The 25,398-nt window shown below is 37.9% G+C and overlaps 1 protein-coding gene across 1 annotated transcript in view; it reads left to right on the forward strand.

Annotated features, from left to right (window-relative positions):
• The first annotated feature begins 5,118 nt into the window (after positions 1 to 5,118).
• Positions 5,119 to 25,398, forward strand: part of rmdn2 (regulator of microtubule dynamics 2) — a 32,558-nt gene continuing 12,278 nt past the window's right edge. The window contains exons 1-6 of the mRNA XM_087802933.1: positions 5,119 to 5,188; positions 6,278 to 6,360; positions 9,722 to 10,167; positions 18,707 to 18,890; positions 18,957 to 19,059; positions 19,394 to 19,454. Of these exons, the coding sequence (XP_087659059.1) occupies positions 9,731 to 10,167; positions 18,707 to 18,890; positions 18,957 to 19,059; positions 19,394 to 19,454 (785 nt within the window). The 5' untranslated portion in view covers positions 5,119 to 5,188; positions 6,278 to 6,360; positions 9,722 to 9,730. The remainder of the gene's footprint in view (positions 5,189 to 6,277; positions 6,361 to 9,721; positions 10,168 to 18,706; positions 18,891 to 18,956; positions 19,060 to 19,393; positions 19,455 to 25,398) is intronic.

A 25,398-nucleotide genomic window follows, 5' to 3' on the forward strand; every position in this document is an offset into this window, starting at 1 on the left:
TAACTTTCTGTTATGTATCATGAGATCGTTCCAAAGCTTAGGAGCAACAGTCTGGAAGGATTTCTCTCCTCTGGTCCTGAACCGTGTTCAGGAACCATCAGCAGATTCTGATCCACAGACCTCAGAGCCCGAGCTGGGGTGTAAGGCTGGATCAGATCACTGATGGAAGGAGGATCTTGAACATGAATAGATCTGAAAGTAAGAAGTTGATCCTGAAAGAAACTGATGAAGAGATTTAAGGATTGTCTATTCATTATTTTAACAATAATAATATAAATTAATATTGTCATAATAATCCATTGCAAATTTTGTATTTTTATTGTAATTCTATCGTTATAAAAAACTATATAACTACACAACTATATACATTTAAAACAAAAATATCCTTTTCTTATTAACGTTTTTTATTTTTTTATGTGTTTCTATTATTATTTGATTTCCATTTTTGCATTTTTTATTTTATATTTAATGTCTAAACATAATATGTATGTGGTTTTTTTTGTAACTGCTGTGACTACTGAACTTTCCTCAATGTGGGAAGAATAAAGGTGTATAAAATCAAATCAAATATAAGTCATAAATCATAAAATATATACTTTAAAGAATAACCAGATTAAAGACATGTTAATGAAACCTTGACAGAAAAAATTGGTAGAACTGCTGTATCTGCTCCAGGATGTTCCTTGATGTCCTTTTCTCTCACTTATCTGCCTATAGAAAAAGAACATCGGCTCAGATTGACATCTGCAGATGAAGTTCCCATGGAGGACTTGCGCAACATCTACCACATCTTTACATCTGAGCGACTCTTTAAAGATCACGCCGTACTGAGCTGACAACACATGTTTTCCTCACAACACCAGCTTCTGTACACGGTCTCTCTGATAGTGACGCCTTGTTTAGAGCTGATGTTTGACAACTTATTTCAGAGCTGAAAGACAAAAAAAAAATAACGGGCAGTCGTGCGGTGGGTTGATAAAGCGGCGGCGTTGACACTATCTGATTGTCTTTGACCCGACTGGAGCGAGGCTGTGGGGTCTTATCTCCACATCTGAGACTGAAGGTGACGCAGAAGGCCTTGCTGCTGCTGCTGCGCTCAGACGCTCCTCCGGCGTTCAGGCTTTTTTCTTGTTCTGGCAGAATGCAGATGTGGGTCGAGGAACAATGTGACGTTCAGAGAGCAGGAGGGAAAAACTGCACGTACAAGAGTGTTGACGTGTCTCGGCTTCACTCAAGAACCACCTGTATTTTCTTTTTTCCTCCACTTATCCAAGACACAGGCTTCCCTCTCTGCAGAAAAGATCCTCCAGCTTTTAAAGCCTATGTGCTCTCAACCAGGGGAGGGCCACGTTCTACTCGCATTCATTCGTAGAACCGTGGTTACGTCAGGTAACCCGGGTTTATAAACTGGCGCCACGAGGGAAATCAGTAACCAAGAAATAACAAAACAATAAATCTCCATAAAAAAGAAAAAATATATTAAAAATAGAAAAAAGACCAAAGTGAGTGAGTTTAAATTGTTGGCATATACCTTATACCTAAATAACAAGTAAATAAAAATAAAATCCTGTACTGTTTTTATATGCCATCAATTTAACGCACTAAGCAGACTTTTTACCAATGTTTACTGACACACCAGAACTTGATTTTGGAGGCAATAAACAACATTAGCAAATACGGTAAAGATGTTACAAATACACAATAAAGAACCACTTTGGTGTCCTTATCAACCGTCAGCACTGGATTTTCTGGAACAACCTCTATGTCTCTCTTTCACCTCATGTTACCAAGTGGGCACTTCTGGTCGTAAATGTAACCTTTTGAGGATTTTGACATTCGCGCCGAAAGCAAGTTCAACTTCCGGTTAAAGGTTTTCAAAATATCAGAACACGTAACAAAATAAAAGCATTCAAAACCACTGCATTTACAAGTGTATGAATGTTTTTTTTTGCTTTTGCTCAGAAAGATGGGAGCCATTTAGAAACATCCAACGTGTTTTCCGGCTTGTCAAATAGGATACAACATTATTGGATTGAAGCAGTTGGTGATGTGACCAGAAAGGAGATTAAAAAGGATATTATTGACCACCTTGTTTTCTGGAGAAAATATTTGAAAAATGACATGAAGAGACATAATTCAGAGTCATGTAAAGCAGTGATTCCCAACCGGTGGGCTGCGAAGGTATTGCAAGTGCGCCGCAAAATCGTTTCCAAAATAGTATAATTTTTTGTGGGAGGGTGGATGTAATTATATAAAAATAAAAATAGACATAATAATGTTTTAAATGTTAATACTCGTTAAATTTAAAAGGATATTAAACATTTTCAAATATTCTTTTCATTATGTTGTTTTTCCTTCGAGTATTATACATGTGACAAAGGAAAAAGGAGAACGCATTATAATTCCTGGTCATTTTTGGGGTCGAAGGTGGGCCGCAAAGGTTTTTGAGACTTAAAAGTAGGCCCTGAGTTGGATAAGGTCTTTTATTCAGTCTTTTATTCAAGGTCAATGGTTAAACTTTATTAAGACTGAAGAGGAAACAAGAGTCACAATGATTACAAACAAACAGTGCAGTCAAAGAAAAGCAGATTCAACACATGGATCATGTTGAAGCCTCAGAGAGTCTCTAAGCTCACATCTGCTGACGCTGGAGACAGATCAAACATTTCCACTTCCTCCACAGCTACTGGGAGCTGCTCTCTACTCCTCCAGACCACAACAACAACAACAACACACATCATGACGATCACAACACTGAGCAGCACAGACCTCACGGTCTTAGATGTGAACGCAAAACGAACGTCTTTCATAACCACACACCAGAACTCTCCGCCGTCTTCCAGAGAGATGTTAGTGATCACCAGGCTCATGTTGGAACGAAAGACTCTGTATTTTTGTCCTTGGTTTAAAACACGTGATGGCCTTCCTTCAGTTCTGTTGGTCTTCATGAACCAGAGAACCTCACCAGTCTGACTCAGGACACACAAACAGGCTGTAATAATTATCCACGTCTGTGCTACTGTTTTGCTTAGCAATCTATTCACTCCAAGCTAAAGTGGAGTCTAATGGAAACTACATTAACTTTTAATTATATGTCAGTTTTCACGCCATTTGCGTCACTTTTGCTTCCTTGTCCACAGTCAACGTTTGATGTCGGCAACACTCCGATGGTGAGCTCCACAGCTTCTCTGACTTGATTCCATTTTTTAGCCAAAGCACAAGAAAATAACCAGACAGACAAAAGCCAATTAACCTTGTGACTGTAAACACTGAGGTTCGTTTTCTCGATAACTACAAATGTGTTTAGGGCGGCAACCCGCAACCCCTACTGATTAATGGGGACTGTGGAATGAGTTTCAGATTTCTTGGCACATACATCTCAGAGGATTTCTCCTGAACTTCAAACACCACTTCAATTACTTTTTACTCTCTGAGGATCCTCAGGAAAAACAACCTGGAGGAGAAGCTGCTGCTGTCCTTCTACTGCTGCTCCATCCAGAGTGTGTTGGCCTACTGTATAACCATAGGGTATGTTACTGCACTACAGTGGACAGGACAGTACTACTGAAGGTCATAAACACTGCCCAAAAAATCACCGGCCGCCCTCTGCCCACCCTGATTGACATCTTTACCTCCAAGATCCTGAACCCTTGCTAACCTGTTCCTAACCTGTTCCTAACCTGTTCCTAACCTGTTCCTAACCTGTTCCACCTGCTGCCCTCTGGTACAGGTCCCTCAAAACTGGCACAAAAAGACTCCAGAACAGTATCTACCCCTCAGCTATACGTGAACTGAATAAACACAAATAAGGATCAATCATTCAGGAAAAAGCCACAGCTTCAGAATGAGACCTGATACAAATAAATTAATATAAAAGGGGGAAAAAAAATCCAAAATAAAATCAAATAATCAAAGAAATTATTAAAAGGCATTAAAACAGGTGAACAAGTCAGGGTGAACTATCGATTCTGTTTAAATCCTTTGACATCAGAATCTACTGATTGATCCTGATGTAATAGACGTTAAAGCAAAGTTGATACTTGAAAATATCTAAACTGATACGACAGAGATGTTGTCACCTGATCGTTTATGCAAGTATGATCCAGTGACTCGGTACTCGTTTGGTTTGTCTGGTGGCTCTGTTATGCTGAATTTAAAAGGCTTTGTATTTTTAAATATTTAATTAAAAATGCTAGGAATTAAATAATATTGAATAATTTAAAATAAAATATAACAAATATTGAATAATTTAAATTAAAATACAACAAATATTGAATAATTGAAATTAATTCAACCTTTCAATATTTGAAAACAAATTAATTCAACCATTCAATATTATGATGGCATTACAGTTAGTAATGCTCTAGTTACATGATCTACAAACTGTATTTAGAAATACAATTTGTACAAAATATAATTTTTCTATAGTTATTAGTCTGAGATAATGAGTCAAAGCCGCATGTCGTCTCCCGCAGTGTCCTGGGTCTGCCCTGGGACCTCCTCCTAGTTGGACAGCTCAACGGTGAGACTGTGACGATTAAAAAAACACTTTTTAAGAAAGAAATGATTCCATTTTTACTCGAAGAAGCACATTTTTAGTCTAAATATGTCTTATTTCAGGAAAAAGAAATCTAAATTGTATTAAGAAGGTAAATGAAGAAGTTTTATTCAAGGCACAACATGTATTTTTTTATTTTCCTTATATATATTCCTTATATTCCTATTATAGCCTGTTTTTTTAAATGAGTTTTTTTTTTAGTTGAGCGAAGATACCTCATCCAGAGTTTAAGAACTGTCTTAATGCATACTTCCCTCATGTCACAAGTAGCAGTGTGCTTAAGATTTTTAACTCTGCTTGCTCCACTAATTCCTCTTTCTTATCTAACCAACTGGAGATCACATGACCCCAGAAAACCAAGCAAGTCTAAATTGTGAATCTTAAGGCCATAAGTGTTTTGTTGTTTTACCTGATTTTAAACAAACACACTTCTACATAAATAAATAAGTAAGTAAGTCAAATAAAAACCCTGGCAGTTGGAAAAATAATTAATCAGAGACTCTGCAGCTCAACTGCAGCAGCGAGGACGGTCCAAGGTTAAAGTGATATAGTGCTGTTTAGTAACAGTTTCCCCCCAAACCTGGTTCACACTCGGTCACAGGAGTTCAGTGAACGCATCGCAATCTTGAGGTGAGTTTTCTCCTGAATGAGGCATGTTAACCTGTGCTATTTGTTTGTTAGTTCATTAGCTTCAACTACATGTTGCAATCTTTAACTTGTATTGATTTTCCTTTATTATAATCTTTTATAAATGAACCTTGATCTACGTAGTGTTTACTATGCTGGCAATACAAGTTTGTGATTCTGATTCTGACAATACAAGCTCCCGAGTATCATTAACGTTTATTATTTTCTTCAAGACCAAGCATGTATAAATGCCCCCATGTGAGCGATTACTACTGCTGGTAGTTAATGAAATATCAGTTGGAAATCACACAGTAAGAGCTTGTTTCACTGAATGTGTTCCTGTCTTATGAAGCATTAGGCCCCATATTTTCAAAATAAACTTATTTTACTGTAGAATAAAGCTCCTAGTGTGACAACATTTAGGTGTTCTCGCTAGAATCATAAGACACAGTGTGTGTTTTAAAAATGTAATGTGAAATTATCTTGGTAAATGTGTAAACTCTATAATATTTGCCCTTTTTATCATTAAATTAGTAAAATATGTGTCTGTAAATCCCCCTCTAGCCATATTTGTTAAGGCATTTGTAATCAATTATGTTTGTTCGCATAATTTTAAAATCCTATTTGCTTTTGTTTATTAAAACTACAAGCTCATACACGTATCACGATCACAGAAACGCAGTCTGACAAAGACTGAGGGTAGTTTCTGTTAAGAACAAGCTGATCTAGTTACTGGGATTGTAAATGAGTCTCACTGTGGCACAAAAAAACCTGATGGCTCACATTTCTGGATGGCAGAGGAAACAAAGAGTCGTCGACCAGGTTGCCAAAGAACTTAACACTTTCTTCACTTTTACTGTCAAAGTAAAACGAAAACTACATTAGTTTCTTCTCAGTGTGTTTTAATATCAAAATAGAAATGCATCGCATATAATAGAAGGTTCTACTCCAATAATAAGATAGGAACTGATTAATGTAGACACGTTCGATGATTAAATAAATACATTTAAAAAAACGTTCGAAACCATTAGAAATATTTTTTGCCGTTATCTTTTTTTAAAACACTTTCACATGCGGAACCTTTCTTTTCAGAGCGCTGCTTTCACACGGATACCCTTGACTGTAACACTACGAGCTCTGGTCTCCAGCCAAGCGCCTGTCCTCTACTATCAACAGTAAGCACTTAAATCTTTTACTTTTTATTCATTTCTTGAGTCATAACGCAGTTGTCTTTGTATTGTAGTCAGGTGTGTTGCGTGAGTGTGTGTTAAACCCGTATTTACGTGAAACAACTTTGTTTATTACGTTGCTAGTTGGAAAAGGGATATTTTTTTATTAAGGTATAATTCATAATGTTGTTTGTGTCATGCTTTAACGCAGATAGAATCACAATTAACTACATTTAATTCTAGTAATGTGCTCGTAGTAGTGTTGTCTGTCGAACTAAGAGCCTTATGGTGATCCAATTATCTAATCTATCTATCTATCAGACTTGAGAAGGTGTTAGTAAATGTGCAAGAAGTCAATCTGTTAAATGGTGGAGGCTTCATGTGAAGGACAAGGACCACAAATGTGCTGCAGCTTTTTTTTAAAACTACCTGGCAATTGTTCCAGGTCTCTCTCTTTGCTTGCACACACAACACAGCTGAAAGATGTCCATGAACAAGGCAGGTAAATATTTGATGTCTTAACTTTGAGACACAAATGATGACTCAAAAACAGTGAAAGAAAACATTACGTTAATTGTTCAGGTAAGTTTGTCAAACTGAACATAATAAAGTATTTACTTTCAATGCCACGCGTAATCGGCAATGTAAATGGATATAAGAGAAATCCAAAGTAAAACTAAAATAATTCAGTGTACAAAAGTTGCCTATTATTTAACACTTTCTTTAATTTGAATTTTCACAAGACAATAATAGTAATATTCGTCAATTCTTCAGCTGATACTAGCTATGTCGGGGTGAATCCTAAAATGTATGGAATAATAATATAATAGTACAGAATACTATTTTAAATAAACAACGTTAAATACAAGCTGAGTGTGAATTCAGTGTTTGAATCATGTAAATATACTCAAACTCGATCTGAAGGACATTATTTCTGATCTGAAACCCTACTCTAAGTCTTTGCCATGATTTATTAGGATAAATACTTCAGCAGCTCAATCAATCTGTTGCATACAAACCTATTTAAAGTAAATTAAATGAACAGGAAAGCTAAATTCTAGACAGTATAGAAACTTTTACTCACCTTTTATACATTCTCAAAATAGAGACCTTGTGCACAAACGGTTCATCCTTTGTTAACTCCGTTAACTTTTAGATGATTGAATACATGAGTTTATTTTATCATTTAAAAAAAAACCTGAAATAATGGACACTAAATAAAGTACTTGTATTTATTTTTTTAACCCTGCTCTTTTGTGATCTGTTGGTGTCTTTATCTTTCTTTTCCTTCTGTTTTTATATTGAAAAATGATACTTTATTTTAATAAAATGTCATATATACATTTTAGTTAGTTGTTTTAATTAATTAAATCAATTAATAATACAATCTCTATAATCTTATTAGCTTTATTAGTATTTTAGTTATTTTTTATCAAGCGATGTTAAAAAAGTGGGGCGTAAATTCAGGTTTGTTATAGTAGATAGATAGTAGTAAATGTGATATATTATGAAGTTTAAAAAAATAAAGCATGCAAAACAACCAAAATAGTAAATATAGAATATTGTTCAAGTTAGACAAATAATGTAAAATAAAATACACACAATCCAGAATAGATAATACTACATAATTAATTACATAATTATGTCTTATTAAATACCTTATCTTGTTTTTCATCATCCCTGTTCCATAAAGTCTTTGTTAAATATCTCACAATTTTAGCTGCTTGCGTTTTTTATTTTCAAGCCTTTGTTGTCGCGTGACTTATGAAAGGACAAATAAAAACCAGAGGTTCATATACAAGAGAACATTTAATTGCTTGCCCGTTTCCATGAAACACCAAAGAGGAACATAAGAGATGTCGACACAATGAATTACTTCCAGAGTGAGGTAGAGATAAGTAGGTGCTCAACAACTCTAAATAGAAAAGCACAGTTTAACAACTCTAAGGACAATATTGTTAAATCATCACCAGAAAACAAGTTTGAAAAAAGTTAAATAATACAAGAAAGTCACTTTAGGCATCTTTTTTTCTTATCATTTGAGTAGCACATACTTCCTAGTTACATGTTTGTCTATTTTCTTTGGTTCCCTTGTCATTGAAAACCTTGTAAATACACCCTTTATACTCCATATTTTTTCCATTTGAGTTCTAATGAACGTGTCAGAATTAAGATCTTTAAGATTTTCCAACTGAAACAAGTATCCAGGGGAGATCTCTTGACTTAGAGGTTAGTTATTCATCTGATTTAAACAACTGTGCTAGAATATCAATGCAAACATGAGAACCACAACACCAGCAACATGAAATATTTTGGTAATTCGTAATTTAATCTTGATGTTGGTCCTCAAATAACAAAGTCAACAAGGTTTTAGCCAATCGGGTATTGCTTGCTGCAATGTTTGTGGGATGAAAGGTCATGTGGGAAAGATATGAGGCAGGTTTATTTCCCTAAACGGTAATAAAAGTTAATAATTTTAATTACATTGCTAATTATTTTTCACCCAACACTGCTGCTGTTTTTCATTCTGTAACCGACTGTAGTGTTCTTAAACTCATGTTCATCAAGCATCTGACATTTATTGATTTAGAAAAAGAACATTTTGAGCCGGAAAGAAGGCTCTTCTTACCTGTATTCATTTCTATGAAACTTGCTACAAGAACACTACCTTTCTTTGTTTCATTCTTCATCATTCTTCTTTCAGGAAAAAGCAAGAGCTTCAGAGTGAGACCTGATAAAAATAAATGTAAATTAATATAAAAGGGGAAAAAAAATTACAAAATAAAATAATCGAAGAAATGATTCAAATGCATGAAAACAGGTGAACAAGTTAGATGAACTTTAAAATAATTGAAAAGGGAAATAAGAAAATCAGAGACTTAAAACCCCAAAAGCTTTTCTAATCCAAAGTGAAGAATGTGTGTGGGAAATGTAAATAGAGTAAAACAGGGCCGATATAATTAGATTTTATCTTTGCCCTGCTCTTTTTCTATTTCTGACATGACATAGAAATGAAAATGGAGTCATTGTGTCATGTGTTGGAAAGTCAGAATGAAATAAACCTTCCTCTTCTCCTACAGAGATGGAAAAGGAAATCATTACAAGAATAAAATCTACATCAAAACGGAAATTAATAATAAAAAAAAATGAAGGATAACAAAATGTTGTTGTATGTTACATCAACAAAAAGAACATCAACTATAATGTCAATTAATTCGGATAAAAAAAAGTTTGAAATATTTGTTTTTAAAACACAGATATGTGAATGTAAACTGAAAAGATTGAAATAAATTGATATTTTTAGTATTTTCTTTCCACTAATCCCAGATTGTCACCCGAGTTGTTACAAATAAAGTTTTCTGTGCAGTTCGGCAGGATGGCCCAGCCGGACGGCAAGGTGCTGCTGCTGGGCGCGCTGGCCAGCGCGGCGGGCATCGGCATGGCGGCGGTCTTCTACAAGAACTACAAGTCCAAAAGACGAGAGTCGTGTCCCGCGTTGTTTCGCCACCGAGTCAGCGGGCAAGGCAACGAGCTCATGCTGGTGGACGGCGGCCCAGATCTGTCCAGGGGTCAGCTGGCGGTGCTGCACCGTCTCGAGGCGCTGATCCAGTGCGTGTCCGAGCTTAAGGACGAGATGAAGGCCCTAAAGAACGCCATCCCCACCCTGCAGGATCAGGTCCGGGGCGAGCTGAGAGGACGAACCGCCGCCTCCCAGCACAGAACCACGCCGACGCGCAGGAAACGGACTTCGGCGAGCCTCGCCGTGGCGAGACATCAAGGTGTGAGCTCAGAAGAGGCAGAGAGCGAGGGAGGGTGAGTACATCTTCAGATGCAAAATAACATTTTTTAACAAATGGACTTCAAGTGATCACCAATGGTACATATTATCATTTTGAAATACTTCATATCTGACATCAGAAAAGGATAGCTTTCAAATGATTCACTGCTTCAATGATGCTCGTACACATGTTCAATGCATTCAGCATCAAGGATGAGTTCATCAAGAAGGGGTGGAACCAACAGGGAAATGAGTCGACAAGTTATTTTTCAACTTTTCAACTTAATTGTGGTAGTGTTGTTTAAGAGTTTAGATTGTTGATCTCTCTCTCAAAACCAGCGCTGAGTGTTTGGAGACCACAAGGCTGCTCAGTTCTGCCACAGCAGCAAAACAGCCTGACATGATTACTTTTCAATCGGCAGAGAAGTTGAATAACAAAGTTCCAGAAGTGACTTTTTTTTTTTTTATATGTCAAATACTTTATAGTTTAAGTTAATTATCTACTTTTTTATTTATTATTTCATATCGGGGTTCTTACTGTGTTATAAAGTTGAGAAAGTATTTCATTGTCTCGTCTTCTATTTTGAAATTATAAATTAAAAACTATTGTATAACAAATCAAGCCATAATAGTTGATGGAATCATTCACAATAACTTACATTAAATTGCATATTAAAACCATAAATTCTTGACCTTTAAAGTTTATATTTTATTGAGTATTGTTTTGATTGTTTGAGTGCTTTGTGACCCTGGTCTGGAAAAGCGCTATATAAATAACAATTACTTACTTACTTACTTACTTATAAATACTATAAAATATAGTTTTTATTGTGATTTAAGACAGTAAAACTGATTTACGCAAATATGTACCTCATTAGCGTTTGAATATTTGTGTGACCCTTGGTTTAAAACGTAAAGAGTTTCATAAAACAACAGCAACACTTTGAACATCTTTTGAGATAGAACGAGGTGAAGAGCTGCAGCGTGACTTAATATTCCTGTGGCGGCCTCTGCTGGACAATTAGGGTAACACAGCTGTTTAAGACTTCCTCGACATGTATGTCCCATAGACATATTAATAAGGCAGTCTATCTGAATAGTTAGACATTCTTTTTAGAATTAACTTCAGTTTGTTAATTAGGTTTTGGTTCAGAACATTGTATAAAAACAATCTGAATGAAACAAGAATAACACTGAAGAAACTTGCAGAAAACTGCAAATAAATCATTTAGAATCTTAGGCACAGAATTAACTATGCACTAAATTACTATCTTGTCATTTTTAGACATTCATTTCTGTTTTTCTTTCTTTACACAAGCACGGATCTGAACAAGAGATAAAATCTAATAATTTGGAAGAGGTTTGGCCAAGCCCACTGCTGTAGTGTGTTTGCTCGATTATGGTTTTGCACATTAGCCGCCGGGTGTGTTGTGAACATAGCGCTAATCAAGGAGCAGCACATGCCCAGTCAACCACCTCCGTCTCCAGCCAAGAGCCTTGAACTCCAGCCAGCTCAGTCAACATAAACAGTAGATCTTTCGGTCCAAGACCCGGTGAGGATGATTTAACTATTCATCTGCCACATCGTGGTAAAGTGCAGTTTGTCTTGGATGTCACTGAGTGTCTTCTGGAGGTATCTTCTCGCAGACATACCCAGTGGAGGCTTTCTCATGAGCGTCACCTGGTGTGCTCGCTCGGTAGGATGTGTATTGTGTTGCCAAGTAGACACCTCAAGCAACTTTTTACACCCGACACAGTCTGATGTGCAGCGAGCGCCAGATCACAGTGCCTGCCATCCATCCCTCTATCCCTCTATCCCTCCCTCCCTTCTTTCTATGCAGCTCTCCTTACTTTGATTAGTCAAGCGCCTCCAGCACATTTCTTACAACTACAACAACACAAAGAACCGCAAGTGAACACCAAGTTCAACTCAGATTAAGTATCACTCACGTGTTTGTGTGTTCATATTTTACCGAGCCCGTTTGTAGCGTACATATAACACGGTGTTATGAAATTAAATCACGGCTACATCATAAATAATGCTGTTGTACCTGAGAATTAATTTTAGAAATGGTCTGTGATATTTTAGAGTAGATTCATTATAAGTAGATTTTGCATTTAGGATTTAAAGTTATCACTTGTTTTTCCAGCTTGATAGGGTTTTGTTGTTTTTATTATTATTGTTAATGTTTTTATTATGTTAATTGTTGTTGGCGTTATTGTGTTTAGCAGTTTCATAAATCGAAACATTTATTATGCGATTACTTTTTTCAGAAGTTCTTTAATATTATTGCACAATAATATATATATATATATATATATATATATATTATATATATAATAATGTATTTTTCCAATTTAAAACAAGACAAGTTTTCCTCTTCATTCTAAAAAGTATACTAAAATACACATATACAAGTATATTCACAATAATACAAGTAATATTTGATTTGTTATTTTTGGTCATTATGATTTATGATCTTAGCTTTGGCTAAACAAAGTAAATCTTCAATATGCCAATATCTTTAAGAAATGGGAGTGTCGACCACATGAAACATGTTCACTGAGACCAAAGTCTTCACGACTTTCAAAGAAATTTCATCAAACCCACACCTACTGTAATTAGAGAGCATGTTGTACTGCTCTGTTATTTATACGAGGGTGTGGAGGGAGAGTGGAAATAAAGTGCAGAGGTTCTGTCCTTGGTTTTCTTGTAGTTGCCCCCTAATCCGTCCTCACCACTTCAGGTGTGCTGGAGTAAACCCAGAGTCAGATGTGAAAGGTTGTGTAATTCTAATTGCATTTTTGTCGAAATCCAATGCCTGAGAATACTTTATAGATTAGCCACATTTTAGAGTATTTATTGCAGAGTACAAAATGTATGTTTGCAAACATTTAATTCAGCAGTTTAGTGTCTTGGAAACTACTTATTTGATGCACGCTGCCATTGGTTGAATTGTTAACTTCAGCTCCATGTTTTGAAGCTTGTGTTCTGTATTGCCGTGCACAGGTAAAAACGTCACTAATTGAATATAAAAATGAAAAGCAACAATAACTAGCCATAGCACAATGACGGTAGAATTTTCAATTAGTGTTCTTTGTGTACAATAATTATGTTGTTGCCACTTCCAAAATTAATTGAACCTGTTCTAGATTTGGCAAAAAGGCAGAAATTGTTGAGTTTGTGGTGAATAATGAAGGTTAAAAAACTGTCAAGCAAGTATGAACCAGTTTTTGTCAAGTTTCTTATGTGTAATTTGTCAAATGGAGCCAAAATGTCTCATTGAGTGACTGTTTCAACTCCTCTCCGATGCTGAAGAATGTTTTATGCGTGTGTTAAGGATTTTTTAATTTCTATTGAGATTGCTTTCCTAACCTTTTGCGAGGGATCTTGGCCCGCTGCCTGCTCTCGCAGTTGAGCTGTCATGAAGCAAAAACATCCGCCGAAGAGCTCGGAAGAAAAGCGGAGCAGAGTTGGTGACATAATGTCAAAATGACGGAGCCGGAGAGTGTCAATGATCAAACATGAGAAAATGTGAAAGGTTGACCGTTTCACCTGTTTAGTTCACTCCTCACATGTCACAGTGGCTTCCTCTCAGCTAAATCTTCGCAGACCCATCAATCAACCCGCACTTAACATGTCCTGTAGCAACTTGTCATTCTGCAAAACAGTTCTTACTGAGTTTTTTTTCACATTATAGCGGCGTAAAGCAAAGACATTAGCACTTTTCTCGTCATCCTTTTTCAGCGAACGAGAAGTTGTGACTTTGGGAGAGTTGTTGATTCAAGAAGATAAAAGCGTTTGTTTAGGACGGGCAAGCCTGATCAACACACTCACGAATGTTTAAAAACGAGTAAAGAAGTTAATTGTCTGACGTGTGATTAAAAGCTTAAGTGAAACAACTCTGACGTCAACTGGCTTTTTCAGCACAGCTGTCCACAATATGACAGCAGCGGCTTCGGGGAAACACAAAAGAACATGAACACAGTATATAAATAATACTTCAGTTGCAGGAATATTATCTGTTCTACAACTTGTCTCTAAGCCTTTTCTTTTTGCAGACATCTAGTGGTGGTAGTGTGGAATACAACTGGTTAATGATAGTACGAGTGTTGACTTGAAAAATATTTGATGCTTATTATAGTTCTAGAATAAAAAGCATAATTGCTTCCATTGCTGTTGTATCTGGTTACATTTTTCGTTATTCTTGTCACCACTTATACCGGATATCGTATTGGATCATTCACCCAAGAACAGGGCTTTTTATTGGCAATAATCTAATAATATGATATGTATCCAGTACTGTAGGAACAAGCACAAATGTGTAGTGTTGTCGAGTACTTGACTCTGGTGTTGAAGGCAGTTAAGACTTTATCAAGAGTCATGTGGTCTGTGAATTCTGCATTTGTTTTGAAAACAAAATATGTTCAAACATCAGCTTTAAAAGCTCCCGGAGTCCACTGTATCCTCTCGTCCTCAGTCATCACTGGGATCTTGCAGGATTTCCTTGTTCATTTAGCTGCAGAGGACGTAGTGATTACTGCCATCTAGCAACCAAAGGTTTAATTGCAACAAAATGAATAAACACCGTGAATATTTGCATGTTAATTGTAAATATAAATAAAACAATGTTTTTTTTTTTTTTTTAACAAATAACGAAAGCAAAAAAGACAATTAATATGTATTTATTCTTTAAATATTGTTACAGTGCTGTTGAATACTGTGGTTTTAATTGATATTTTCTCATAAGCTTCTTGCTTTTGGCAAATATTTAAAGGGGAAGAAACAAACAGCTTTTGTAGAGGATGGATGTTAAACGGCTTGTTGTGCAAAAAGACCAAAGAAAAGGATGTAAATCTCTCTAGTCGAAAGGGTGAAGTCTCCTGCCGTTTGCGTCGCCACAGCTACGAGTGAAAGAGCGAAGCTGCATGTTCACTGTTGCAGTGCTGTTGGGATGGTAACTCTGCTTTGTTTTGAATGATGTCACCGGGGAGCTTGTCTCGGCTCCATTGAAAGCTCCCATCGATGCCTCCTGGGCTGTTGAATAGCCAGTCTTCCCTGGTGAACACACTTAGTGCTGAAAATGAAACCCTGAAGCTTGATATCACTTCTTAATGCGTGACCATGGTGGTAAACACATTTTTATTATTCTGAAAGTTTTGACCGCTATGGATTACTGCTCTCCAAAAAATTGTCACCGATGCCCAATTGTCTAAGACTCGACCTTTACCTGAGGGTTGCAGGTGCATTTCTACATGTTTATAATTGTTTTTTATGATTTTGTATTCTATTCTTTTTTCTTTGGGATGTTGAACGTCTTGAACCATGATTTTTCTTAAATGGATTCTGATGTTTTACACTTCAAAAAGAGCGTGGAATTATATGACTTATAGTGTTGTTTCCATAGAAATCAGGATGATATATTTTTTGAGTTCTCCATGATGACGTTTTAAAAGTCGTTAACCCTTGTGATATCTCTGGTTCAAGATGACCCAGTGGTCTGAAAACAAATGTGTTTGTGGTATCCCTTGTGTCGTCTCTGGGTCGAGGTGAACGACCTCCACCACTGAATATTTATTAATGGAAGCAAGGGAGGTCAGGTCGTTCACCTCGACAACAAACATTTTTGTATTTGGGCACCGGGTCACTTTGACCCAGAGACAACACAAGGGATACCTTCAACACATTTGTTTAACGCACAAGGGATAAGCCAGCTAAAAAAAACTATCCGCTTTGCATTTTTGTTAAAGACAAACCAACTGAACAACTGGTTTTGAGTCCAAAGAGGTCCAAATTCTGTCCAAATCTGCATTAAATACCTTAAAATTGGTCTGATATTAATTTCAACGCTAATTTAAATTGTATCTAAAGATTGCCTCAAATTGTTTTCATTCTATTGGCCAACAAAGTTGTTCAATTTTAAGTAAACACAAGTAGGAATTAAATTGTTGTTCAATAAGTATACACTTTGACATGTCAACAACCTGGACTGTGCTCAAGTTTCCAATGGCCCCTTGTGTAATAAAAGTATTGCATAATACCAGGCCAATGACAAAAAAAAAAGCTCAACTTTATGTCTTGGTAAATGTTATGCAAAAGCTTTAATGTCCGTTTATCTGTTGACTAAAGTCACATCAACTAATGACAACGGAAAAAAAAAAATACCAATAAATAAGAAGCTCAAAACAATTTTGTGTCAACTAGGTTCAGATATTAAGACATGTTCAGTCTGGCAACACCACAACGATGATACTGTTCATGCACAATCGTAAGTATACTCTTTATGTAATACAAACACGCGCATCAATAGAAATGGATCTTCGCGTCCACCGTCTTTCAACTGATTCATGAGCCGTGGAATGGCGTGACAGGAATGCGCTGATCTCTCAGTACTGTGTTGCCAGTCTCTCCAGCTCCGCTGAGTAAATAACTGCAGGGAGGCAGATAAAACAGACGGCCGTATGAATAAAAGGACAAAAGGCTGAATGAATTAGCGAGTGAATGAATGAATGACACGGGTCCCAAAAAAAAAAATTGTCCGTCTTACCACAACTGAAGCCCAGTCTGGTTTTTCCAGTGCATCCCTCGTTGCCGAAGACCAGTTCTGACAGTCCAAAGATGAACGCACACCCATTCAGATTTCCTTAAGCTGCAGTGCATTTCACAATAATCGGTTTGATCTTCTGAGGTTTGCTCAAGGGTTAGTATTTAGAGCAGGATTGCGGCTTGGATTTGCCATTCGATCCCGAAATGACAGTACAAAGACAGATCAAGATTTAAACTAAGATTCAATAAAGTCTAGGTTTCCAAAGAGGAATAAAGCTCATGTACAACTATGCTAGCCGCCGCTTTGGCGAAGCTACAACCGATAATACGAGAGGAGGAGCTAAGAAAGTAACAATGTTCCACTTATCCAGAAAGTTTTAAAGCGAGGACAAGTGGACTTTGTAGAGTTTTAAGGAGACTGTTCACCTCTCATCCAAGAGACTTCTTCACAGTTTCCTTTATTTGGAGCTTTCTGGATGACCATGACCTTGATGAATAAGAATCTAAATGGATATTGATGTTGTTGGTAGACTTCCCACTCCAGTAATAATTGCACCAGCTCCACCAAAGATCTTTCTGTGTTTCTAAAGCTGGAACTTTTTAAACCTTTTTTAACTTTGCTAAACCGCCAGAGGAACATGTTCTTCCAATGGATGACTGAACCTTTAATCCTTCCTTAAATCACAGCCTCCTTGAGTAGCTTATGTCCTTAAACTTGCTCTTCCTTAAGAAAGATGTCTTTTAGTTGCAGTACATTTTTTCCATTACACTTTGGATACATCACTTCCTATCATAAATAAATAATAAAACGAAATGTAAACATTTTGAAAAAGTATTTTCACATTAGAATTGTTTGATATTGAAAACGTAATCTGGAGAAAAATGGACAGTCAATAAACTTTGGTCGGGTTTTAATTAAAAGGACCTACGCGTTCTAGCATGTTAAACATGTTAAATGTCCTAATGACCAACTGTCGTTGGTTGTCTTCTTACTCTTGCTTACAAAACTAGCAAACCTAGATATTACCTCGGTTGTTTGTCACACTCCCTATCTTTAAACTCACCACTCCAGCTTTGTGTGTTTTAGAAAAGTTCACCATCAATATTGATGCGCTTGCAATACATTTTTAAAAGGCTGTTTCACCAAAGAACAGTTGTTTTTTTTTGCACTTATTGTATTTAGGAGCCTGTTAACGCTTGACGCATGTGCAGCTGAATCTTTTCTATGTTTGGGTGGAGGTGGTTTTAGGGCGTACAGCAGTGATCAAAACTGTGGTGCACTTTAAGAAACTGTGTATTATAACATTTTTGGCAGTAAAAAAAGGTGATAAAATATAATCAATTTGAGGTCTACCTGGAAAGAGTTCGTAGAAAACCCAGTCTGTGTTATCAACTGCTGGGGTGGAGTCTGCACGCAGCCTCTGGCACGAAGCAGCGTTCGGGTCCGTGATGTTGTTGTCTGCGACCCGCTCCGACACATCCCTGAACTGTGGCTGCCAGCCGAGAATATTCCCTTAACCACCAATGACGCACGTTCCATCGCTGCCAACGCTTAATTGAGGTTGTTCATATTTTTGCCCTTTGTGTGTTGTTTTTCATTTCTTACCTGGACCATTTTTTACAACTGTGTCTTAAGTGCAAGCTCAGGGATTTCGGATCATACTTGCGGTAGTTGAAAGGGCACCATTAAACGTCAAAACAAGTGTTGGTGGGGGGGCCGCACCCTGACGAGTCTCCTTCAAGTCGCCTTCCGGTCTGAATAGATAATTGGTAATCACAACATGCATAAAAAGATCAGAAAAAGCCTGTTTAATGGAATCACGATGTTTACGATTTGAGCTACCGTTGAGCAGGATTTCACCCTGGGCTGATTTTCTTGATGGAGACAGTCTGGATCGATGGTTTTGAGTCAGCGTGTTTTTTTTTATTCTATTGAAACCAATCAAGCAGTACGAGAAGTACAAGTGGTGTGATCAAGAATGTTGATTGATACAATAGGAGATTCAACTTATTCTCATTTATTGCAGGTACATTACTGCACTGACGGACTCCGAGGACGAGGACCTAAGTGATAAAGAACAGAGTGATGAAGAGCAGCAGTTAAAGGAGGATAAACTAGTCAACCTTCTCGAGAGGATCGACTGTTTGCACAAGGGCAGCGAATCTGACAAAAAGGAGAGTCTGCATCTCCTCCTGCAGCACAGAGAAGAGGTTTGCTTTCAAGCTGGTCTCATCTATACTTGACCACATGACTCATATATTTTCTGCATTTTCTAGTTTGGACAGAACTCCGTTTTTCTCTGGAGATTGACCCGGGCCTACTGCGACGTTCATGATGTCGCCACCACGCTGGAAGAAAAGAAGACCCGGGCGGAAAGTGGTAAATATAATAGAAAATCTTATCTACTTGCACCATTTTGTTTTATAACATGTATTCTATAAATAATGGTGAGAAACTTTGTTTTTTTAAAGTGTTATTTCCTGTGCTCTTTACTTGACACCTTGACATTCACTCTGTGATTATTATTAGACCAGATGACACTTTCCATTATGCAGGTTATTTCCACCTTGTTTGTTTAACCTTTAAATGGTTATAAATTATCTGCCACACCTGACACCTCCACTAATTTAAGGTATTAGTTGTTGTGCTGATCCGAGTGGAGTAAATTAACGTGCGTTTTAATTCAATCTAATCTAGTTTTCATGTCTCTTAGGAAAGAAAGTCGGAGAAGAGGCTGTGCGGCTGAATCCTATGTGTGCAGAAAGTCATCTGTGGTAAGCAGTTTTCTAAAACTCTCTATACATACAGAATATACGGCTGAGTTCATTGAAATTGTTCAAGACTAGTGACTCTATTTAACTAACGTGTTGGTCGACTATCAACACAATCAAAACCACTACATCCACATCAGCTGTATGTTTTTATTTGGCTGAAGAATCGATTATAATTGTGTAATGAGTCACTGCTTTTGTCCCTTTTTTTTTAAGATAAATGTATTTTTCCATAATGTGATCATCATTTAAAATCCGGAAAAACATGAAATGAGATGATAATTAAAACTTTTTGAAAGCTTTTACATATCTATGCTTGCAAACTTTAACTAATGGACTTAACTTATCCAGTTTTTATGCCAATTGACAAGTGAATACACAGTTGTTTTTAACTGTGCTTCAGTTTCAGTGAGACTCGCAAGCGAGCTTCTAAATATGATAAAATCACTGCCTGACTTACTGTTTACTCAATAAACCCATCTAGTTCAATACGCTCGAAAACCATTATTCTTATGATAACCTTTGTCTCACTCCCTCTCAGTGAACTCTTCATCAAGCTAGTGCAAACCTTTGAGGTGTACTGGTTATTTGTCAGATATTTAGTCAGTATTTCTTATAAATTCATCCTCTGCACACCACAAAACAGATCTCTTGAGCCGTGCAAACCGCAGCCTGAATGTGATTATTGCCCATGTGTGTATATTTCAACGGCCTCCGCTGGACGCTGCCATCTTTCCTCTCAGATTGACACATGCTTGAAGTTTAAAGTTCCCCCTCGAAGCAGTTGTGATGGCATGTGAATCGCGGTTGTTAATCCTCGTTGTTTAAATCTCTCTTGGTTGACTTCTAATCCTGTTAAACATTTCACTTCATGCTATGAGACCAAGCGAAAACAGAGGACAGGTACTTTCCCAGGATGAGGTGTCATGGGGGGGGGGGGGGTGTTTGACTGACACGGCCGCCCCGAGCTGCCGCTTCTCTCACTCAAAGTTTGGACCATGAAGAACTGGGTATTTATTGGATGTGTTGGTCCAGTGCTTTTTGCAGATGGGCGAAAATATCAGTTTTCAGCAGAGTGCCATGATGTTCTCGACAGGCGTGCGAGTTCGTGAGATAATAGTTTCTCCCCTCCACAATGAACCCCCCCCCCCTCATCCACCTGATACCATCACATCCACTTTGAGGAATGTAAACACAGGCCTGGTTGACTCCTCTCAGTACGATTGGCTCCAACCGGAACAACTGCAATGAGATTAATGACGATTTTTTTTAGATTTCCGTCAGAACAAATTTTTTGTAGTTGGGATGAAAACGGGAAAGTTTTTCATGCCATAAAAAAAATGTAGTAGTTTATTTTCAATTATTTTTACAAGATTTTAATCTAAGGACAGAAAAAAAAAAGTTTAGAAATGTTTGACCGTTACTAAAGTATTAAAATGCATCAAGACAGATGTGTGGACGACCATTCGGTGTGAAGCTCATTCCACTGAGAATATTGAGGAGAAACTCTTCTGCTGATCGTGCTTGTTTTTGAATCCATCTTTATTAATTATGTGTAGAAATCACCTGGTGGAGATCGGCGTAATCTCCGGCCTCCGCCGTTGCATTCCTCCTCCGATACACGGCTCATGTCAAAACTTGACTGCCGCTCTCACGAGGACGACAGACGTCAAGAGATGAAGATCTCACCAGATCAGATCAGAATGCAAATGAAAAAAACAAAAACAAATGGGAAAAAAAACGGAATTCAATTTCAAACGTGTGAACATTGATCGATTTTTTTCCTCTGGTGTATGTCGCTGCTAATTTCATTTCCTGTAATTTAGCTGTTGCGGTGACTCTGTGTACACATGCGTGTGGAAAACGGACCCCGACCGTCGACTCGGAGCCAGCGCTCGTGTTCGCACTCGTCGTTGGGAAATAATTAGCGTCAGCTTCGTGCTCGTACTGCAGCGCTCGTCGGGCAAAACGGAAGGCCGAGTTTGTTTAGTTAATTACCACCAACGGCTTTGGAAAAGCTTAATATTTAATCCTATATCCACTGATGGAATTTACAAGGCTCTTAAAAACGCAGCAGAAACGGCGTCTGGGCCCGAGCGTTATGGAGGCTTGGGAGGAGGTGACGGCCCGGCGCCGGTTGCCAAGCTCTTTTGCGAGGAAGTTTATGTCTGAGGGTAACTGTTTACGTAGTGCGGCGATGCCGTGAGAAAACTTGTCACCTGTTTTCCTGTGTGCCGCCCAGGTTGTCACGTCTTGGCAGACGTTGTAAAGACGCGCTGCCAGTCCTGCTCCGCCACTGTTTTTTTTCACAGCCCTCAGTAATGATTGACATTCTAACGCTTTCCGCTGCCATCGCTCCTCATTTAACCCGCCTCATGATGCCAACACTTGTTGACTGAAGAAGGCGACACTTGTTGTTCGATTACTCCTTTTATTAGAACCATATTTTCTGTCCCTGCCCTGGAACTTTCTTGAAAATGACATTTGTACTCTAACAAAACGCTCATTACTTTCCTAAGATGCAGCGAAGAGATTAATTTATTCTGAAGCCTCATTAAGAGTTCCGAGTTGGGCGACCAACCAAACCAGTTTTCCACGTCTCCTGTTGAACAAAGTGTCACTTAGCTGTTTTCTAGCTACTCTTGCTGCTCAGAATAAGAAAAAGTTGCTCCAATTCAAATCAAACACATTTTCTCACGCTCAACATCTATCATACCTCTGCCAAGGGTCTTGTTTCACTTTTATGAAGTTGTTTACAATTAAATTGAAAATTGGTTACTCCGGACACTCCGAGTTTCCTCCCACAAACCATACAGAGGTCGATTAGGAACTTGGGGAAATTGTCCATAGGAATGAGTATGAATGGTTGCCTGTCTTTCTGTGCCCTGCGACCGACTTCCTTTCCAGGTTGTCCCCCCGCCTCATGCCCGAAGAAACTGGGATGTGGCTGATGGGCCATTTGCGACACATCACCTGTTATTGTCTTCGTTTTTGAGTGCAGCCAAACCAAGGGACTTGTTTTGTTTGCCTAACGTCTGATGGTTAAAGAATAAAGATTATTGCATGTTATAATCTTTATAGCTTTGATTTTATAGTTAAAGAGCAACTAATGTGTTAAATTAGTTTTGTCTCTTAAATAGGACTTTATTGTATCGTCAGTATGTGTCTGTTTGTACAAAACTCTCTTATCATTGAAATATTTACATTAGAAAATGATCTTAAGCCCCGCCCACTGAAAATACTTTTTACCATAACCATCACCAGTCTGCTGTGATTGGTCAAGCATCGAGGTTTGTCATCTCGCATCATCATTCCGAGAGTCTCTACCTCCAAAGGATCATTTTATAAAAAAAAAACAAGGGGTGTGATCACAGCTGGTTGGAGAAGGAGTGAAGCCATTATTACGTCATAATGGACTACACTCTCGTAACCTCTCGTTCGCCGAGATTTCACAAAATAAAAAATATATAAAATAGTGTCGTAGAGTTGGACAATAATGGCCCACTGAAACGACACGAAAAATCGTGAAACATTAAACAAACATTTGGATCAAAGTCGTGCAGAATATTGAGATGAATGTGAGGAGATGATGGAGAGATTATAGATGACTGGAGAGTCTTGGCCTCTTTAATTTGGCTGTTTCCTCATAACCTCTTTTTTAAGTGCAGCAGCACAGCAGATATCAAAGAACCCATTGATCCCACAACCTTCTGCCTTCTTTTTAAAGACTGCAGACGTCCAGAGTAGGAAAAACGACTGGTCCTTTACACAACTTTTGATTGTCAAAAGGACCATCGTTGTTGTATTTTCCTAGTCAGTAACTCGAGTTTGAGAAGGCAATCTAATTATGTAACTAATGCTGACAATCCCTAATCTCAAGTGGTTAAGCAACGCTAACCTCACAAAGACGAACACAAAACATCTTATCTGTTTGAAGATGTGGGGCGATGAATGAATGGAATGATTGTGCAGCCGTCACCAACTGTTCTTCCCCAATCCCTCCTGAACAAAACTAGCGAGGCTGGAGGAGGACTCTTTTGAAACTGGATGTGTATATGAGCACTTAGTCAAAGAGCAGCGCTGGGATGGATCAGTTTCTCGGCTCTTATGTAACAACAGACTTTTGTTCTTCTCAAAAAAACTCACCTATTTTACCAGCTCTTTGTAAATGGTTTTACTCCAAGTCTTTTCACTTTTCTTACCTTCTAAAATGTCTGAAACCAGCCTTGTAAGATTGTTTTCTTCTTGTTTAGATGTCTAAGTGTCCAGATCCGTCCTGTTTAAATTGAATTTCTCAAAAGCAACATGAGACGGCTTTGATGGAGCCCTTTCTATGACCTTGGTTGAAAGACTCTAATTTTGGGTAGAAACAAAAGCTAAATGTTGGAATCTTCAATTCAGAATCCTTTTTTTTTTGCATCACAAAAGTCTTCTTCTATTCCTTTCCATGACCAAAACATACATGAGACAGAATAGAATAATTGATAGAGTCAACATTTAGTTAATTATTTTTCTCTTCTTGGTGGTTTCGTTCTTTTTAATACATTTTTTGTTAAATATATATCTAAACCTTTATGAATCGGTTTTCAAAACATTTTCAAAGTTAATTTCATTGTGGTTTACTCAGCCCTGTCCAAAACTAGCTAAAATAACTGGAAAGTTAACTTTTATATATTACAGCATAGAATCAAATAATGGGCTAACCTTCTCTTACGTATTTCGTTCAGTTGATCGCTCTAGTAGGAGAACTCGCATTTCCCAATCCTTAAAACTCTCACTGGCTGCCAGTTTCTTTCAGGATCAATTTTTTTAATTCTAGTTTTAACTTTCAGATCTATTCATGGTCTGGCTCCACTTTACATCAGTGATCTAGCCTTACACCAAAGCTTGGGCTCTCGGTCTTCTGCTGATGGTCCTTCCAGACTATTGCTCCTGAGCTTTGGAATGATCTTCCTCTCCCTCTGTGTTTGATGGAGTCTACTGACTCCTTTAAAAAGCATCTTAAGTACTTTTTATTTGTGCTTTTTCTTAACTTTCCTGGTGATGCTGTGTATGTCTCTATCTTGTCTTGACCTTTTATAGTTTTTACATTTGTATTTTTTTTAACTGTATTGTTCTTTTGTTAAAGTGATTTGTGACCATGGTCTGTAAAAGGTGCTTTGCAAATATAAATGACTTACTAACTTACTTATTGAAATTGTAATGCAGCAGAGCAAAGGTTATCTTTTGATCAGTTGGTCATAACATTTACTTTATTCATTTGATTTCATGCTGAGAGGTATGTGCAGTCTCTCTGCCTTTTAATGTTTATTTCTATTCTTTCGGGCGTTTGTTTCTTTTGGTTCATCGTGACAGTCGAGGTGCAAATGTATTTTTAATGACCAGGCTGACAGCTGTGAGATGTAATTGCGTACTTCTATCGCCACCTATGTCGGTAGGTACGCTTCCATTGATCCTCGCGTGTGAGTTCAGCTCATGCTAATCCCCGACTCTAGGGCCTCTCTGATGGCACAAAGACCGCTGGATTAAGCACGGAAGCCAGTCACAGGAGCAGCGGGTCAATTTTTACCTCCGCAAAGACAAGTTTAACTTCCCACTCGTGCTCTGTCGCCATGCTTTATCCTCCCGAGTGTCACCTTGGTCGTGGGCCGTCGCTCCGTCGTCCTGGAAAATCTTTGTGTCTGGAAACTTCAGTTCTCTCAGTACTTGGGTTCACCAGCACAGGGCCACTTCACACACAGGAGCAAATCCCCCCTTCTCATGCAAAGAAAACACTGTGGTCCCTTTGTTGAGGGCTGTAAGGGACCATCTCTCTCTGTAGTCCAGAGTCTCTGGACCGCTTTCATTCCTGATGTATTTGACGTCATCAACCAAGTTTCCGTGCATAGCAGCTGGACTAAGACAGAAGCTCCATTACGATCAGAAGTCTAACCCCTGTCTTACTCCA

Source organism: Callionymus lyra, chromosome 11 (genome assembly GCF_982586985.1).
Source record: "Callionymus lyra chromosome 11, fCalLyr1.hap1.1, whole genome shotgun sequence".
Lineage (NCBI taxonomy): Eukaryota > Metazoa > Chordata > Actinopteri > Syngnathiformes > Callionymidae > Callionymus > Callionymus lyra.